Consider the following 20059-nt stretch of genomic DNA (forward strand, 5'->3'; position numbering starts at 1 on the left):
TTAAAATTAGATTGAGATAGACTTAAGTTCATGGTTCTAATGGGATTAGTAACCTAGTTTAATCTCTTTTAAATTGGTTTAATAGGATTAAATTGATTGACATAAAAGATTAAAATTGTATTAAATCTATCTATAAGGGACATTTTGTCTAAGGTAGGTTCTGTCTAGGCTAGGGTACTTAAGCAGACGGAAACGGAACACCCCTACTTAAGAACCAACTTAGAAAGGTGAATTAGATAGATTTTCTACAAGAATGCGACAGTTGGTCAAAGACTCCGTTAAAGAGTTTAATGGATGATGATCAAAATTTGTGTAAACTATTCAAGATAAAAGTTACTCTTGGGCAAATCTAAAAAGTCACTTAGTTAAAATTCTTAGCCATGTTTTTTCTAAGTAAACTAAACCCTAGGTTATAAAATGCTCAATGAAAGGAAGAGATTTATCTAATATGTCAATGATTCCACTCACGTTTCTCCTTGAATGTTCACGCCGTGAGATTCATGCTTGGCCTCGTGGTGCTCTGGGAGCATCCCCCTTCAGATGGTGTTTGTTTGAGTCAATATCGAGGTGGACAGAGAGAGTGTTTATAGTAAATAGGTGAAGGGTGTTTATAGCATAGTTCATTACTTAGTTATATAAAAGTTATATATTAGTAATGAATGAACATTGCATGAAGCATGACACTACCTTAGGTTAATTTATAATTGTTATAAATAACTTATGTATGTCTAGCTTGCAATGATTGATTTTAATTGTTTCGTTTTTCATAAGTATTATAATAAATGAAATTAGAATTAAAATCAATAATAAAAAGTTGCATGCAAACTTTAGACTATAATCATTTTTTAAAAGTGTTTTAAAATCAAGTAGGGGAGGGTGTCATTCCCTATAAAAATCATTCTTCAAATCGCGCTACTAAGGGGCATAAGACTCCAATAACATGGCCAATAGGGAGTCAAGACCCAATGGTAGGCATCCCAAAGACAGGCAAGGCTGACACGGCTGCCTTGGTCTGGGCGCCAACGTGCCCAAGAGAAGGCATACAAGGGTGTGGCAAGGTAGCACGACGGGACAAGAGTGCCTTGGCCAGGGCACCCACATGCCCAGATGTAGGCATACGAAGGCGTGGCAAGGCAGCTCGACAATACAGGTGCCAAGGACAGTGCCCATGTGTGCCAACGTGTGCATGGCAAAGCACGCACACATGCTTGGGAGAGGTAAGGCCTCGTGTGAAGCCAAGGAAGTTCATAGACGCGCAGCCTACAGGTAACGCCCGTGCGACATGTGTGCATGCCCCCTGCACACGTGCCCCTCAGGCACAGGCGCACGCCCCACAGACGCGGATGCCAGGCATGTGCGACAGTCTCTGCACTCGTGCCCACGACCCAGATGCTTTAGGAATATGCTGGAGGACGTGTGACTGTACTAGAGGGCTCTAGAAGAATCTATAAGGCACGAGCTTGACTGCTCGCCCAAGGCCTAAACAATCCTAGTCGGTCCTAGACAGCTCAAGAACATGCCAGTGCCCACGGAAAGCATCCAGACACGTTTGGAAGCCTTTAGACAGCCCCACACTACGCTGGAAGCATCTAGACAGTCGCACACAGCCTCAAAAGTCTATAGAAGGGTCTAGACAGTGTCGGAACGTGTCGAATGACTCTGGAAGGCTCATGGACAATCTAGAACGTCCCAAGACATCTTTAAATGTACATACTCTATATTACTCCGTAATGGTCTAGAATTGTCTAGGAGAGTCTAAAAGGGTCATGTATGTACTTGGAAGTGTATGGAAAGGCCTAGAATGGCCTAGGGACATGTTAAGACACCTTGAACTGTCTAAAAAGGGCCATGGCCGACCTTTGGGGGCTTAGGTTGGTAGGGAACCTCTATAAATAACCCAAGGGGACCTCATTTGTACATAAGCAACACAACTCAACATCATTCCTCAATAAAGCCTCTCTACATTCTTTCAAACTCACTCACTTGCCCAACACTCTCCAAACCTCTAAGGTGTGTACCTAAGTGTCTTCTATAGACACAAGTTCTTCTTTAAAGGCTTACTTGGTGCTCTTTGATAGCAAGATTGCCCAAGTGTCGCACAGTTGGTCCTCTCAAACACTGACCCCATGACATTAAGCATTAAAGATCTACTTCTTCCACGTTAATTTCAACTAAGTACTTGAAAATATAGTATTGTTCTTTAAAAAAAAAAAAAATCTAAAAGAGGGGTTAAAATATACCATTGTTCTCTGTTTGAAAAAAGAAAAGAAAAGAAAAGAAAATACAAATTCTTTTATTTTTACACATGATATTAAATTTTCATTGACATATCCACATTTGCATCCATATTTACCCATTTTCCTGGATCCACATCGACATGGATGATGAATCGACATTTCTATTATATTATAAAAATTCTATAAAACATTAAAAAAAAATACTAATATGAATATGATATAAATAATAAACATGTTAACTTGTTTAGAAACGGTATAATATTTATTTATTAAGTTTAAATATTTTTTTGAATTTTTTGTTTTTAACTTTTTTCAAGAATATTGTAAAGCTAACATGTTTATTATTTATATTAGTGACATTTTTTTAGGAAAATTTTCATAGATAAAAAAAATATCAAATTATATATAGAAATAACAAAAAAAAAAAAAAACACTAATAGATATGGATCAACTTCTATTAGCGCTTCTCAGTGATGAACTTTTATCAGTTCTATCATTGATAAAAATTGATAGACTTCTATCAGTTTTTATCAACCTCTACGAAAGAAAATTAAAATTTTACTATTTTATGTAAATAGTTTTATTTTATTTTATTTTTGAAAATCTCCCTTTATTTATTCTTTCACGTTTCCTAATTTTTTTTAATATATTGTAAATGTCAGATCACATATTATATCAATGTCAAAAATATAAAGATATAAAGATATAAATAAAAATGTCGATATTGGGCAAAATTTAATGCATGACTCTACTTCTATGCATCTATTTACAGTCAGCACTTCATCATATTCTTAAAAATTATTTAATTTCGGCGTAGCATTAATCAGATTTGATGGCTGCTGGTGAAAACATTATTTATATTCGAACAGTACACGACCAATTATTTATTACAAATTTCAGTTTTGCTTGTTTTGATAAATAAATATGCAATGGAAACCCAGCAAAACATTATTAAAAATAAAATAACATACAGTTTGACCTTTTTTTGTCTTTTAATAAATTTTAATCCTCGTTTGTGTTTATTGGTCTAAATTTAAAGTAAGTTACTTTTTATAGATCTAAAAAATATTCCTACTTAGTTATATTAACATATTTTAAAGCATTATTCCATTGACCTAATTAAACCAATACGTTATATTTTAAATTGTGCCTACAAGTGAATTATAAGTTAAACTAATTCACTTATAAAATTTCGGTACTTAAAAAACATAAAGTTTCAATTTTTGAACTTCCTAATTTTATATTCAATAAATTTATTTCGATTCACATGTCAAAAACCATAAATATATTATAGAGAAATATAAATTGTTTGTCTTTTCTAAAAAAAAAAAAAGAAAAAAAGTTTGTCTAATGAATTTTTAACCTTTCAATTTCCTTTGGATAAATTAACCAATTAATTTTGTATCTAACAAGCAACTAATAATCTCCCATTTAGATCCTTCATCCTATTATTATTGAACTACAATTTTTTTTTCTTTTTACAAATATATATATTTTAGTAACAACATTTTAATTCTACAAACTTCATATTTTAAAAATATGAAATAGATGAGAATAAATTAGATGAAAGAAATTAGGAAGATTAATGTAAAGAAAAAAAAAAGTACAAGATTTAAGGTTATCCATTAGCTGTCATGATGAGTCACCGAAGTTCGGCTTCGTCACAAATCTGATCCAGTAAAACGTGGACAGCTGGAAGGATCTTTTCGCACGTGTCAATTGGCGAAACCCTAACCCGAAGACCGTTCGATTAAACTCAACTCAGGTTATCCTATAACGAAACCGTCACACCCGATCCCCATCTCTCCGTTTTACCACGCGCAGCCTTCTTCGTTGGCCGAGGCGGTTCCACTGGTGGCGCCACCCTCTTCTTCCGCCGTACTCTGCATCTCTACTCGTCCCGCCGCCGCCGCCTCCCGACAACCGGCACAGTCACCCTCACACACAGAGTAACTAGGTTTTGTCCTGGGAGAAGTTTGTGGTTTCTTTTCTGAGCCGCAGAGATTGGATTTGGTTTTCGAGAGGTCCAGAATCCACAATTCCCAACCGTTGATCTTCCAGTCAACAACCTACATACAGACACGCCTTCCACCTGGACTTCCACATCATTCCTCTGAAAGCTTCTTGCGCCATGAAAGCAGGTCTCTCTCTCTCTCTAGAGTTTTAGTTTCTTCCTACACAGACACGTAGTGTTTTGAAACGTTTGGTCGTATTTGGTCTTAATTTTTGTTTCGTTTGTTAATGTCTTCTCATCTGGCTGTCTATTGTATTCGAATTGAACTTGATTCTTGGGATGCGAAATTATCTCGGCCTTATTGTGGTTTCTCGACTCAATTCAACTTCCTTTTCTTACTTCAATTTCTCAATCCAAGTGTTTTTCGTTTCACCAATCCCTTCTTTTACTTGATGACATCAATTTCCCCCACGATATGTGCCCTTCGATGTTTAATTCGACGATTAATGGAGTTCTCCGCTGCAATTTTATATCCAATTCTACGTTTAGGGAAATTTTTTTGTTTTGTTCGAATGATTTTACCCATGTGTTTTGGGATTGGAATAGATTGGAAGCTGTGTTCTTATAGGTAGGTGTAGGTACTATGTGTTAGATTTCCCATTTGGGGTTTAATGATCGACGCATTATTTTTCGGCGTTTATGATGGAACCTACAATTAGGGATATGAAAGAGTGGAACCTTGAGAACAGGATGTCATTAATTTCTATGATTAGAGAAAGTTAATCATGATAAGGCGTCTAAAGGGGTGAGTGAGACTATTGGAATGCTCACTAATTTCAGGAAGCAGATCCTTATTTGGAAATCTGGTGTCTAGTATATGATCCGATTTACTGCAATATAAATAGATATGGTCTATTTTTACTTCCACGGTGTTGAATGATCCTCATCCTATTGCATCTTATTAACTCTGTAGATTGGTAGTGTACCAGTCCAACTATGAATTTGTTATTGCACAACGTACTTATTGAATGAAACTATGTTGTTTTTCCTAAATTAACAATTCGAGTGTATTTCTCTCATTCATGGTAACTGATTATCAGGTTGGTCGTAGAATCATCAGGACACAGGACTGCAACTCGAAAATTGTTGAAGTGTAGTGGTTTGGTTTCAGCTTTGGTTGATGGGGACAGGGGAAGAGGGCACGCCTTCTAAAACTTCCAAACCTCCCTCTTCATCCCAGGTTGTATAACCTTCCTTCCTTTTGCCAGTTCTATTCTCAAGTTGTTCATGTCTTGATATTCTTTGATTTGTTACGCACAGGAAATAGCTCCAACACCTTCATATCCTGATTGGTCAAGTTCAATGCAGGTTGATATGGATTTTTGATTTCATGCTAATTGCCTTTTGAATTCATTAAACACCTAGAATAGTAACGAAGATTTCAATGAATACTGCCGTCTCAAAGTTTAGCCTATTTTGTAGGCTTATTATGGTGCTGGTGCTACTCCACCTCCCTTCTTTGCATCTACTGTTGCTTCTCCAACTCCCCACCCTTACCTCTGGGGAGGTCAGGTAATTGTAGTTATCTATCGTCTCAAGAAGTCGTATGGGGTTTGATATGGTCCAGAGAGGACAGGACAATGATGTTCTTATTTTCTTAATTTTGTGTCAACATTTTCCAGCATCCTTTGATGCCACCTTATGGGACTCCAGTACCTTATCCAGCTATATATCCTCCTGGAGGAGTTTATGCCCATCCCAATATCACCGTGGTAATCTCCATTTTACATGATGGGCTAGTGAATTTTATTCATGTTCAAATCAGTGATTCTTTTTTCATTATGGTTTCATATTAATATCATATGCTCTTTGCCTGATCATTCCTTCTTAAATACCCACACAACTCACTAGAATAGAATAGAATAGAATAGAAGGATTTAAGTTGGTTCTTGATATAGTTGTGTTTCGCTTGTAGACTCCTGGCTCTGGACCAATTAATGCAGAATATGAAGGAAAGTCCCCTGATGGAAAAGAAAGGGCCTCAAAAAAATCCAAGGGAGGAAATACTGCTTCAGGTGGTGGTAGGACCGGGGAGAGTGGAAAGGTGGCTTCAAGTTCTGGAAATGATGGTGCTTCTCAAAGGTGCTTTAACTTGAGGCTTGGTGTAGGTTGTATTCTATTTTTAAATCAACCTCGTGTGATCAAGAATTTCTGGTATTTTACAGTGCTGAAAGTGGCACCGAGGGCTCATCAGAAGGCAGTGATGAGAATGCTAACCAACAGGTATGTGCCTTTTTCTCCAAGTTTTTCAATCTTCTGAGTTGTACTACTACGATACCATTGTACTAGTGAGAGTATTCCCATTTCTTCAGGAATTTGTTGCAAATAAGAAAGGAAGCTTCAACCAGATGCTGGCAGATGGTATGATTTTCAACTTTAGTTTAATTTGGACTTCTCATGTATGTTTCTATCAATGCTGTAAATGAACTGCAATTTTCAGGAGCCAATGCACAAAATAACACGGGTGGACCAAATGCCAAATCTTCAGTGACTGGGAAACCGATCACCTCCATTCATGGAACTAATCTGAACATGGGAATGGATTTGTGGAATACCACCACTCCAGCTCCAGGGGCTGGAAAGGTGAGAGGAAATGCCGTCTCCTCAGCTATTGTTTCAGTACCGATGGTTGGTCGTGATGGTGTGATGCCTGAACAATGGGTTCAAGTATGAGCTCTCTCTCCCTGAAATAAACTCTCAGACTTCTCTTTATAATGATATTCTTTTGAAGTTCTTAAACTATAGAGGCAATGGATTTATTTATTCCTGTTAAATTTGGTCTAATATGTCGATAAACATACCACCCATAGCAGTTCGTTTCTCATTTTATACACTCAATCTGTCAGTATTTTACTTTCGGATACCCTGATACAATTTTTGTTGAAATTCTTCAATTTTGTATGTCAATTGGTAGGACGAACGTGAGCTAAAAAGACAGAAAAGGAAGCAATCTAACCGAGAGTCTGCTAGGAGGTCGAGATTACGTAAGCAGGTATGCATTCTCACGTATGTTAACTTTCATATTGTGTAAGAATATATCAATCATTTACTATGCGAGTCATTTCTTACTTTCTCCCCGTGAGTTAAGTATCCCTTTTACATTATTTCTTTGGACTTGAGTCTTTGCACTTCAGAAATTTTTTTGCATATTCTATTGACTGAACTTTTTCATTAATATCCATGGAAAACTTCAAGACATTTTAGTCAAGTATCACTTTTACATTATTTCTTTGGACTTGAGTCTCTTTGTACTTCAGAAAATGGCATATTCTATTTACTGGACTTTTTCATTAATATTCATGGAAAAGTTTAAGACGTATAGTATTTATGATTGATATCAGCCGTGCGAAATACAATTACAGATCATATAGATGTGGAGAAACTGGAATTTTTTTTGCCACTTTTTGATGTGTCACATTCTTGTGTGAACTGGAAAAATTTCTTGTTCTACGGTTTTCCATCGTACTTATCTTATTCTTTGAATGCTATAACAGAATCGGTGTGAAGTCTATGAAATTAAAACGATATAATATATAATTGAATGACGTCAAATTTGGATCATCAAGGCCTAGTAGTAGTCACAATTAGTAGTTTTTGAGAAAATTTTGAACCATGAGTACTACTTTACTCATTGAATGAGGTGGATTCTACTACTGTAAAAATATGGGTTTCCATCATTTGTGAGCATCAGAATCTCCGGTTTTGTCAAATTCTGTTGTTAATGACAGGCGGAGTGCGAAGAACTACAGGCAAGAGTGCAAACATTGAACAACGAAAACCGTACTCTTAGGGATGAGTTACAAAGGCTCTCCGAGGAATGTGAAAAGCTAACATCAGAAAATAGTTCCATCAAGGTCAAATATTCTTCTCCTTTTCATATGCTTGTTATTAACGCAATCAAATCCTCTCTATATTGAACTCTTTTTTAATCTGTGGAACAGGAAGAGTTGACACGATTTTGCGGGCCAGAGGCATTAGCTAACTTTGAAAAAGGGACCGCCATGCCGCCTGCTCAATCTCGAGGCGGTGAGGGCAAGGATTAAGAACATCAATTCCATTCAAAAGCTATGAATTCTGGAAGGTGGGAGAGAAACCATATTAACTCGAATTTATGATCTTGCTTAGGAATATAGAAATTTTTATTTTTCTGACTAATCTATACGCTTGACCCTGTTTCAACAACTGTAACATTATAAAAGAAATTTTTTCACTTGGTGGTTCACTTGCACCGTGAAAGCCTCTGGTGCATAGGAACGATACTCTAAGGATTGATTACAAATACTTACAAGTTTTCTGTTGCAATTACTGAACTTGATGATCTACTATGAAAAATTATTCTAAGGCTTCCATTAGTTTACACTTTTGAGTGAAGTTATTGTGTGGGGGGGGGGGGGGGGAAGGACTGTTGGTCGACACTTGAGAGCCCCAGGACTCAATTTTTACAAGCAGCTACCAATACGAACTTCCAGGAACGGGGGTTTATATTGTGGTAATTAACATCAACGAATAGAAATTGTAGGCAAAATAAGTTAATCATCAAGATCGGACTCTGTATCTGAGTTTTGATCCTCAATTTGTAGGCGTCTTCCAGCCCCATTTGGTCTGGCTGTTCCAAGTCTTGATGATCGTTCGTCTGTTCCAGTGGTTTGAGAAAAGATGTTAAAAAAAAATGCATTAATAAACTAATCAAATAGCAAAAACATTCCTACGTGTTTACCTGATCCCATTATCTTCATAACAATTGTTCTAAAATACTGAATTTCTGCTTGATGTCTGCTGATGGTTTTCACCTGCAATTGAAGAAACGATAATGACCGCTTTAAAATTGCTCGTGGATCTGGAAATTGTATTGTTAGGGACTAGAGAACATAGGGAATCCTTTAATTTTGTATGAGACAGCATATAATGGATGTTTTACAAGCGCTTGAAGGTCAAATATTTCTGTGAAGGCAAAAGGTGACTAACTGTAAAACGGAGGAGTTACCATTTCATCAGAAACAGACCCCAAAATCCTGTCCACTTTTGCTTGATGCTTCAGCAGGAAAGGACGCAGGTGGCTCGTGTATAATTTCTTTGCCCCCTGAAAAGAAAAGGCAACAATAAGTGCTGAAACGCAACAGATGAATATGGAGTAATGGTTCAGAACACGTTGAACAGGATTTGTTGACGTCTGATGAGTGGAACCTACCTAGTGCTGAGGCCCTTATATTGTTTTCAATAAAATCTAAAGCAACCTCAAAGGTCAAAAGCATCACAAATGTAACTACTCTCCGAATTCAGACTACTACTCTGCTAAATGGGTACAATCACAGCTCAATTGTATTTTTATGGCATTTTTAATAGGGGACTGGTTGTAGCACTAACCATACGCGTGACAAACAAGTAGCTTGAGCTTAACAGTAAACCGTAATATGTAGACCATATAAAGGTTAAATTACAAGTTGAAGCAGACATGACACTAACTATTAGGATGAAAGGTGGAAATGCCTTAAACTGAAAGATAGCAAGGATGGATTACAAGTTTATTCTTCAACTTTTAAGGTTGAGTTTAATAGGTCTATGAACTTTAAAAAGTGTCGAAAGAAAAAAAAAAGTCTCCAAACATTTATGTCCAACAGGGTAATGAATTTCAAAATTGTCTACTTGTTAAACACTTTTAAAATTGGATGACCTATTGGACACAAGGATATTTTAAAACACATACTTTTCTGGTCACCACTTAAAGAACAAAAAGCAAGGCCTTATAGATTAATGGGATCGACGACTTTTTCTCAGGTGGATTAGACCTATAGTTCGAAAGAAACTATCGAACAATTGATGGTAAAGGGGAGACGGAGGAAACTTGGGAGGCTACGGATTGCGTGGTTCTTTTTGGTATATTCTCTCAAGGTATGTTTGAAATACTTCCCTTATCCCACTTTGTAGTATACTTTTCTCATCAATAGAATTTGAGTTCCTCATCTCAAAAAACAGAAGATGAATTGACAGGGTCTTAAAAATAGGATAAAAGAAAGAGCATCATAATAATCATTATCGTCGATAAAAGAAAGAGGCAGCGGGAAGGACAACTGTATAAGATCTAACCTCCTTTGTGGTTTTTATAATTGTAATCAAGTGGTTTGTGATTATACCAGACTTTTGTTTCCTATAGAAAATCAAATCTAGAAATTCAGAAACCCATACTTACATCAGTTGCCGGGAGCTGGAGCCAAACAAGAAACGCAAACTTCAGATGATAGTACACTGGAAACCTGCAATTCCACCAGCAGATAAAATATACTGCACGGATATGCCTACTACTAGTACTTGATATCAAGGACTAAACTATAACAAGATTTAGCGGCAATCAAACAAAGCTTACAACTTACAACGTACAGAAATACAGCTCAATCTTTCTAATAGCTGTAGTTATTGCCCATCATTTGTGGTTAAAAGAAGAAATGTGTTTGAAGTTGACAGGATTCCAATTTATGCTAGCAACTTGCAAGAACAAAATTTTCATACATAAAGAGCTCACTGATCAACAAGATCCACACTCGACGGACACTAAATTTGACTAATAAGGGAGGACACCTTATATATGCTTCTTTTAAACTGAAAATCATGTACATAAGATGGAAAAAAAATAGAAAATGTAAAACTGTAAAAGAATGATACCATGAAAGAAGTTTGTCTGAGAACACTTCAACAAGGCTGAAAGATCCATAGGCTGTATTGATACAAATACAGAAAAGATTAGTGCCTTTGATGTCACATGAAGCTTATGTACATTAGAATTTCTTGAAAGGTAACAAAGATTTCATGCAACAATTCAAGTATCTAAATACACATCCTTCCTCCACCCATAATGCTGAGTGCTGGGACATTAGACAGAATATAGAGGCTTATGTTTACAGACATTTTAATAGCCATATAACATTACAAATTATTAGTAGAATAAAAAAAAAAAAAAATGTTTTATGATCTGCCACGTCAGTGAAATTGATTCAGCGCATATAGTAAGACAAGTACAGACAGGCCAGACTAAATTAGTTACATTGTTCTAGTTATACATGCTCAAGATAGCGCTCTCATGTTTCTCCATGACACAACATAAAAACCAATCCATTGTTTGAAAATAAAAATCAAGAAAGCTGAAAATAAAAACATTTCTTTTGAGAAGCTAAACAACAAAAATCAACGAAGGAGAAAACTGAAAAGATCTTTCCCCAACCTGCCCAATACAAAAGCCACTTCTGTTGCTCATTTTGATCTTTCTTCTCGATTGCCTTGAAGGTGGAATACACAGGTAAGACAATACCTACAGAACAGCTAAACAAGCCAAAAGGCACAATGAAAACCAGTAGATAAGACCAGGTGATTCATACCATAAATACAGCTAACATTATAAAAGTAGTCCAATTGAAACATATTCTCCTTATGTAGATTTCAGACTTGCATCTCCCACTAGTATATTTCTTAGAGCAAAATGAAAAATATGTTGAACAAGCGCTACTAGGAAAAGCGTTAAGACAAATAAGACCAAGTGTTAAAAGAAGTTTTTAAGTCGAAGCTTTACCATGCCGTACGAACAACGACATTGGAACCAAGGGGATACAGGAGCAGCTGCAATCCAACCTGCATCAAAGATCCCAAATATCATATATTTGCCACGTTCTCAGGCAAATTGACTTCTCAAAAAACTATTAATACTACATTTGAATACTCTTCATAACCTTCTAAAGATTGCACCAAATCATTCAAACTTCTATCCCTAACCTTAGCTCAACAAACGCGAATGAAAAGACGATTAATTCCATCTCAACGTTGCCACTAAAACACATAGCTTCCGGCAATGGAGTTCAAGTGATTTTCCTCCTTGCCAAACAAAACTCGCCACAATAAAATGAAATCCTACATAGGAGATCGTTAAAAGTGAAACATACGAACACCTTTCCATCCGATCACTAACTGGAAAGACGTTAAACAAATTCTTCAAAGGGTTTTCCTAAATTAGCGAACAATCAAAAGAGAGAGCCGAAGAAGATCAAGCAGACAGAGATAATCAGAAAAGAAGACCGAATTAGGGAATAGAAATTGCACCTCGTTGGTAATTGCGGAGCCGAGAAGAGCCATTGATCAATTGGATGCAAAGTCGCTGCTTAAATCTTCACCGAAAAGAAAGAGAAATTCATGAAAACAAAGTACGATTCCAAAATCCAAAGAAAAAAGTTGCGGTTGAAGTGAAAAACTAATGGATGGTATAGGAAATGGATGCCGATCAGTAGAAATACGTCAAAAACTGCTAATAGGTTTATCGCAAATTCTTAACATAGAAGAAGGGGCAAATATCTTTAATCCTTATTATTATTTTTTTTTTGGGTCGAGCTTTCATTTAATCCCTAAGTTCTGAAATATTATATTTTTATTTCTGAATTTTAAATTTTTTAAATTTCATGATGTCATTTTTTTTAATAAATTTCGAGTTTTGTTTTAATTTGATTTTAGGCCATGTTTATTTGAGAAATTTGTATAAATCAATCACAATTCATTTTGTGGGCCCATCGAATTACTTTGAAATTTATTTAATATGTTCATCCCTAATTGTAATTAAAAGTGGGGTCTAGCGTACTATCCGTAATAAAATCTTATAATCTGATTGAGTTTGGGAAGGTGCTTAATCCAATTGCATTTGAATATGTTCTAGGAATTAGGATCCACATATTTGGCAAGATTATATTTGTCTCAATTTATGTCATTTGCCCTTTGAAATGAGGCAATACTACTTTATAGATAGAAGTATCCGTAGCGATTCCAGTCGCTTTAATAGTTTTATAACTCCCTTTTCTTTGTCTTATCGATCTACCGGTTATTCGAAATATCACTAATGATTCCGACCGCTTTAACAATTTTATAACCCCCTTTCTTTGTCTTACCGATTATTACGGTGAAATCAATAGTGGTTAAGATCCCAATGCTTTTATCGATTTTATTTTGTTTCATCTATCCAAACGTTGAATTTTCAAATTCTTGTTATAACCACATTCATGCTACGATTATCGATCTACCGCTATAATATTCCGTCGATAGGAAAACTGTAACGTGGTTGTCTATTTAAGCCTCATGCATATGGATTTACCAGTTCCTTCATACTCATGCAATTCCACAAAATTAAATATTGATGACAAAAGAAAGAAAAAATAGCAGACGGTCAAAACAGAAATATTCATTCCATTTCTAGTCTGCCATCATGCAAATTAAAGTGTAAGAATTAGAATATGATAGTAAAATGAATTTACGTTGAGTAATGAACTAACCAATGAATTAAAATGTAAGAATTAGAATATGATAGTAAAATGAATTTACGTTGAGTAACGAACTAACCGATGCACACTCGAACACCTTCTTTTGAAGCGTGCTTTGTAGTGTAGATCGGACGCAAGTCCATCTCATAATACAAGGAATAGTGGTTTTACTTATCTTCGTCCCAGCAACTCCATCGATTGTTGATAGTATTTCAAGCCAAACCTATGCAAATAATTGTCCAGGTGTATGATAATAATGAATATGATCAATCGAAGATGCATCATAACAGTAGTGGACATACCTGTAGGGCAAGTGGAAAGCCAGAAGGCTGAATTTTACGATATAGGATGGGTCAACTGCACTGGTGTCTTGATACATACTTGGTTTCCCAGCAAGTGCTCTCTGCAAACCTCCTAGTGTTCTTTCCTACAAGATAGTCCCCTAATTCATGCTATTAGAATGGCGGACATCATCAACATCAAGGAACAATGTTGTATCAACGGAAGTGTGCTTGTCTTTTATCATGATCGTAAGTTCAATGTAATATACAAGTAAGACCTCAACAACATCCTCATTGGTCTCAAACTCCAACTTTGGACACTTCTTTTCAAATTCCAACAGCATCCTCATAGACCCATATATTGTGCTGGAAACCATTCTTTCCAGGGAATCTTGTAACAAGGTTGTGCCATTGTTTATTTAGAAATTTTGATTTCCATAGAAATTCAGTTAGCAAACAACACATTTTCATAAAATTTACTGCATTTACTAATACCGACTATATTACAGTTCTACTGCTACCGATTAACTGATATCAATTTATCGATATATCCTCCTTCCTATTGATTTATTGCTATATGACCTAATCGACATGACCATTAGCGAAGCACAATACTTGGACTAAAACTCCAATGGGGTTACATATATACAATGTTGAGTGTGAAAAAATAACATAAATACAATAAACTAGGTCATCACATACCTACGACTTCTTTCACTTGTACAAGATTTACATAACTCATAGTCCCAAACTTACTAGGTGACCCTCAAACATTTTAGTCGTGAGATCCTTTGTAAACGAATCAGTAATGTTGTCTTTTGAGATTATTTGCGTAACAATCGTGTCTCCTTGATGCATTATCTTCTTGATGAAATGGTATTTGCACTCAATGTGCTTCCCGCGCTTATGGCTTCTAGGTTCTTAATATTTGTAATTACACCACCGTTATCACAATAGAGGGTGATAGGCAGATGCATATTTAGAACTACATCTAAATCGGTTAAAAACTTTCTAAGCCATACTACTGCCTTTGTTGCTTCACATGCAGCCACGTACTCCACTTCCATGGTGAAGTCAACACTACAACTTTGCTTTATACTCCTCCAAACTATAGCTCCCCTGTCTAGAGTGAACACTGATCCTAAAGTTGATTTCCTCAAATCTATATCGGTCTAAAAATCAGAGTTAGTGTATCCTATAAGGATCAAATCCTAAGCACCATATACAAACATATAGTCCATCATTCTCCGAAGATACTTGAGGATATTTTTAACAACAACCCAATGATTATATCCAGGATTGGACCGAAACCTACTGATAATTCCTACTGCATAGCATATGTTAGGTCATGTACACAACATGAGATACATCAGACTATCAACTGCTGATGCATAGGGATTAATTTCATATCCTCAACTTTTTTAGGTGTCTTAGGACACTGTTCCTTAGACAGATGAATTTCATGCCTGAAAGGTAACATACCCCTCTTGGAATTATGCAGTCTATATAAGATGCTTGAGGCAGGACTAACGATTTGTTCTTGCGATTTTGAACAATTTGGATTCAAGAACCACTTGAGCTTCTCCCAAATCTTTTATTAGGAATTATGTTGCTAGCCACTGTTTAGCATCAGTTAGGTATCCTACATCATTCCCAATGAGTAGAATGTCATCAATATAGGCACAAGGTTCGTCAACGTTCTGTTCAAAGCCAGATTTGATTGCAGTGCCAAATCTTATATTCCAGGATCTAGAAGTTTATTTCAACCCATAAATGGATCATTTCAGTTTGTAAAACTTTTGCTCTTGATCTTATTTAATGAAGCCCCCTAATTGAGCCATATAGATACTCTCTTCAAAATTGTCATTCAAAAAGGTTGTCTTAACATCCATCTGTCAAATCTCATAATCATAAAAAGTGGCTATGGACAAGAGTATTCTAATCGACTTTATCATGGCAACAGGAGAGAACGTTTCTTCACAATCCACCCACTCTTTTTAGGTATAACTTTATGCCACCAGTCAAGCCTTAAAGGTCTGTATCATACTGGCTTGGTCTCGTTTCCTCTTGTAGATTAATTTACAACCAATAGGTTTTACCCCATCCGACTGATCTACAAGTTCCCAACCGAATTGAATTACATAGTTTCCATTTTGAGGTCCATGGCTTTAATCCAACGGTTTCTGTCTACATCATTCATTTCCTTTTTAAAGGTCAATGGATCCTTAATGCCATCATCAAGAATGATGACATAAGTGTTGGGGTTGATGCTCTAAATCTCTAAGGTTCTATAGTTTGTAAACATATGTATGAACAAACATATTTGTGATTTATAATATGAGATATTTTATTCACTTCAGTCTATGAAATATGAGATTTTTTAGTTGCATTAACCACAAACCAATAAACTAAGATCCCTGGTTATCGTTGTAACTTAAACATTATTATGGAGACATACAAGTGGATCGTGCTTTCAATGATAACCTAAATGGTCTGTAGTATATGGATAAAGGAGGGAAACCTTATCCTGGTGACACTATGAGTGTGGCCCGATTTGTAGATGTTACAAGTGTTGTAAAGTGCAACAAATGATCTGATCCTGACTATTTATGTAATAGACATGCGAGCGGGGATGCTCTATACAAAGGAGTTTGTATAAGACCGGACCACAAAATGTTTAGTCTCGTTATATAACGTCGTTCATGACAGAGACTTTCATTTCACTAGAACGACCATAGGTAATATGACCTTAATCCTGAGTGAGTTATGAACTTCTGCCTATGATTGCGGTCCTTTGATTTGCATGGGTGCGAGTGACCAGATCGCCGACTCAAACCTACCACTTTGAGGATTCGTCTGATTGGGGAGCTGGGAACTCAGATACACAAGACGGAATTCACTTCTTCCTTAAAGGAAAGGTAAGTAGATAAATTACTCCCTTAAGTACTGATTCTGGGGCTTGAACAATGTGGCACCACACTTCTCTTAGCCCGAAAAGGGTTTACTCATAGTGGGACTGTTGGGTTTTATGTCCTAAAAACTCGCAGTTTGTAAAATGATAAACATTTTCTATTATCAATATACTTGTTATTGATCTCATAAATTGTATGAAAGTCCAAATCCAATAAACTAAGACCCATGACTATTGTATGAGTACTTGAACTTTATGTAGAGACATAAGAGTGGATCGGGTTCGAGTAAATAGTCAAAATGATCTATGGTACATGAATGAGGTTGGGTACCTTATTATGATAACACCATTGGATGCGGCCTACTCTGTAATTGTTACAAAGAGTTGTAAATTGCTACATACGATAGGATCCTAATTCGTACATGTTATGACATGAGGAGTGGGGGCATCCTATGCAATGAGTTTGCATAAGATTAAGACCAAGAAATAAGTCACTCTTACTTTATAACGTTGTTTACTGTTTAAGACTAACTATTTCACCTAGATGACCTAGGTAACTCGATCTTAATCCTGAGCTAACTATGAACTTCTGTTTATTCGAGATTGCCCTTAAATTTGCATAGTTGAGGGTTGGCTCAACAGCGCCGATTCAATAAGACTCCCATTTCAGGGGTAAGACCAGATAGATAATTTGGGACATAGGATGCAAGACGGAGTTCATGCCTACCCGATTTAGGGATAGAAGAAAGGTTGTTCTCTCAAGTACTGAATCCAGGTCTTGAACAAAGGGGCCCTACCCTCTCACTAGGCTAGAGAGTTTGATTTGGTGATTGGATCACAAACAGTTGTTCATTAGAGATCAGTAGGGACTTGAGGAATAAGACGTAATCTTGGGGTAAAACAGATATTTGACCCAGCCGTTATTATGAACAACCTATTAAAGGTCGATTGCTGATTATGGTTAAATCATGTGGATATAATATATCTACATTTAGGAGAATGCAACTAATGGGCTTTAGTGGAATGACTCATTAGTTAACGAATAAGAGATTAATTCTTGGTCTAATGAGTTTAGCTAATTAATCTCGGATCGTTGGAGGCCATGATCTGTAGGTCTGCGAGGTCCCCCTACTGCTTCGTAACGGACTAGCTCTAGGATAGCGTGATAAGTTAATTTGAAATGTTCAAATTAGAATTAAGGAAATTTGTGATTATGAGATATAATTATGTTTAATTTTTAGAATTATACGGAATAGGAGAATTTATATATTTAAATATGATTTAAATATATAAAAATGGATATGTGTTAAAATTAATTTAATATTTGATATTAAATTAATTAAGTTTTATTTAATAATTAATTTATGAAATTAATTAATTTTTCATTTTTAAAATCAAATAATTTTTTAATCAAATTTTGATTTTTAGATAAAATTGAAAAATTGGAAATCAAGACACAAAATGGAAAAATAAGTTTTTCCATTATCCATCTTTGAAGTAGCTCACACATGAAGCAACATCTTGGCCTTGTCTTCTCCTAGCATGAGCTTCAACTAATGTAACTCTTCTCTTTGCATGTTGATCTGCAATATAATGAAGAGATTGGAGTGAAAATCGGGCATGCAATCTATAGAATTTTGAGAGAAAATTCAGTTTGAAGAATGGTTCTTCAACAAGGTTGCTGCAGTGAGCTTTTCTCCTTCATCCCTTGATTCAAGCTTGTTTTGAGTCCCACAACTCAATCTAGAGCACCAAGAGAATAGTGGGGAAGATCTTTAGGTAGTTACAACAAGATATAGAGAAGATAGCAGCTGGAGATGGAGCTTTGAAGAAGTTTTACAAGAGGTATGTTTTGAAACCCATTTTTTCTGTAGAAGCATGCTTTATATTATGCCAAATTTAGTGAATTTAAGTGCTTAGATGATTCTTGTACTTCCGCTGCTGTTGATACAATTCTATAATTGGTATCAGAGTATCAAATAAGCATTCAATTCGCTTTAATTTTGGTTTGGTGAGTGTTTTATATGAGAAATATGAAACTAGTGCACTGATATGGTTTTCTGAGTTTTGGCTGTTTAATTCTCTTTAATTTCTCATTTAAATTTGTAATTGGCTCTTGCTTGATGAGCTTTAATGTGTTCCCAAGGGTCTGTAATTTATTTGGAGTCATTAGAGTTGAAATTAAGCTGTAAATTGAAGAAACAAGCGAAGAGGCCGAGTTGCAGTTCCAGAAAATCAGCCTCTGTCCTTATCGTCATTGAGGTTCCAGTATCTAAACGATCGTCTAGCTCCAGACGCTACACGATGTGAAGAAAAGCTAGACGATCGTATAGCAAGGGCGCTGGTCGTTGTGATGTTGAGCGCTTGACGGTCGTGTACCTGCGGGAGCTAAACGATGCATTCAATTTGCTATACAATAGCATTAAGTGATTGTTTAGCTTTGGCGTGGAACTAAACGATACGTTGATTTTACTATACGATAGTACTATGCGATCGTTTAGCAACGATGCGCGCTAAGAAATGCGATGAAGTGCTACGCTATAGCACTGAGCGATCATTTAGATGCGGAGCTAAGCGATCGTGTAGACGAAGTGTTAAGCGATGCGTTGAAGTTTCTATGCAATGGAACAAAACAAATCGCTTACCTACGATGCTGAATGACATGATGATGTTCTATACGATGGAGCTAAGCGATCGTTTAAGGTACGGCGGATACTAAATGATGACATGTAGTGCTAGACGATGGTGTTAAGCGATCGTTTGGTTCTATGCAATAGAATTAAACGATAGCTATATGATAACTAAGCGATGCGATGAATAGTTATACGATAGCCCTGAACGATCACTTACCACGATCGTTATCCTTGATCGGGAGCTAAACGATATGTTGAGTTGCTATGCGATAGCACTACGCGATTGTTTACCTCTATGTGGCAGCTAAGCGATGCGTCGAGTTGCTATGCGATAGCACTACGCGATCGCATACCTTTGCGCTGCAGCTGGGCGATGCATTGAATGCTATGCGATAGCATTAGACGATCGTTTACCTTTTCGAGTGCTAAACGATCAAGCATTTATTAAACGATCTGGCAAAATGCTAGACGATGGTCGTCAGTGCTAAACGATGAGACTTAGGGAGATGTTGAACATATGCAAGAGCTGTCGGTTCAAATGGTTCTCTTGTGGTCTGGTCTGGTTCAGCTTTGAATGGTTCTTGGCTGGTCCGATTCAGATGGTTTGGGTCTGGTTCAAGCTACTTGAGTTCGTTTTGGAGCGGTTCGAGCGGTCCGAGAGCGGTTTGGAAGCTATTTTGTAATAGTTAGGTATCTGTT

The 20059-nt window shown here is 36.4% G+C and overlaps 2 protein-coding genes across 4 annotated transcripts; one reads left to right on the top strand and one right to left on the bottom strand.

Annotated features, from left to right (window-relative positions):
* Positions 1-4005: 4005 nt before the first annotated feature.
* On the top strand, positions 4006-8530 carry LOC120073393 (G-box-binding factor 1). Of its 3 annotated transcripts, none has more exons than XM_039026229.1 (12): positions 4006-4378; positions 5292-5431; positions 5512-5559; positions 5674-5763; positions 5874-5963; positions 6167-6333; positions 6417-6474; positions 6564-6612; positions 6692-6918; positions 7166-7243; positions 7980-8105; positions 8193-8530. In XM_039026229.1, the coding sequence occupies exons 2-12, from the start codon at positions 5372-5374 to the stop codon at positions 8292-8294; spliced, it is 1095 nt and encodes a 364-aa protein (XP_038882157.1). In that variant the 5' UTR covers positions 4006-4378; positions 5292-5371; the 3' UTR covers positions 8295-8530. The 3 variants fall into 3 exon arrangements, with proteins under 3 accessions (XP_038882157.1, XP_038882159.1, XP_038882158.1); XM_039026231.1 differs by lacking the exon at positions 4006-4378 and adding an exon at positions 4462-4557; XM_039026230.1 differs by lacking the exon at positions 4006-4378 and adding an exon at positions 4564-4819.
* On the bottom strand, positions 8454-12586 carry LOC120073394 (HVA22-like protein k). Its single transcript, XM_039026233.1, has 8 exons — positions 12334-12586; positions 11810-11868; positions 11465-11562; positions 10909-10960; positions 10439-10502; positions 9236-9331; positions 8969-9041; positions 8454-8884 (listed from the first exon to the last, which is right to left on the bottom strand). Exons 1-8 carry the CDS (start codon positions 12364-12366, stop codon positions 8781-8783), a joined length of 579 nt encoding a protein of 192 aa, XP_038882161.1. The 5' UTR covers positions 12367-12586; the 3' UTR covers positions 8454-8780.
* Between the last annotated feature and the right edge of the window lie 7473 nt (positions 12587-20059).

This window comes from Benincasa hispida, chromosome 3 (genome assembly GCF_009727055.1).
Source record: "Benincasa hispida cultivar B227 chromosome 3, ASM972705v1, whole genome shotgun sequence".
Lineage (NCBI taxonomy): Eukaryota > Viridiplantae > Streptophyta > Magnoliopsida > Cucurbitales > Cucurbitaceae > Benincasa > Benincasa hispida.

Coding starts and splice junctions, on each gene's coding strand:
- LOC120073393 (XM_039026229.1), top strand. CDS start 5,372: ATGGGGACAGGGGAAGAGGGCACGCCTTCTAAAACTTCCAAACCTCCC. Junction 5,964..6,166: donor CCCATCCCAATATCACCGTG/GTAATCTCCATT, acceptor TTTCGCTTGTAG/ACTCCTGGCTCTGGACCAAT. Junction 8,106..8,192: donor CAGAAAATAGTTCCATCAAG/GTCAAATATTCT, acceptor TCTGTGGAACAG/GAAGAGTTGACACGATTTTG.
- LOC120073394 (XM_039026233.1), bottom strand. CDS start 12,366: ATGGCTCTTCTCGGCTCCGCAATTACCAACGAG. Junction 11,869..12,333: donor GCTCCGCAATTACCAACGAG/GTGCAATTTCTA, acceptor TCTTTGATGCAG/GTTGGATTGCAGCTGCTCCT. Junction 10,961..11,464: donor GTGGCTTTTGTATTGGGCAG/GTTGGGGAAAGA, acceptor GTATCAATACAG/CCTATGGATCTTTCAGCCTT.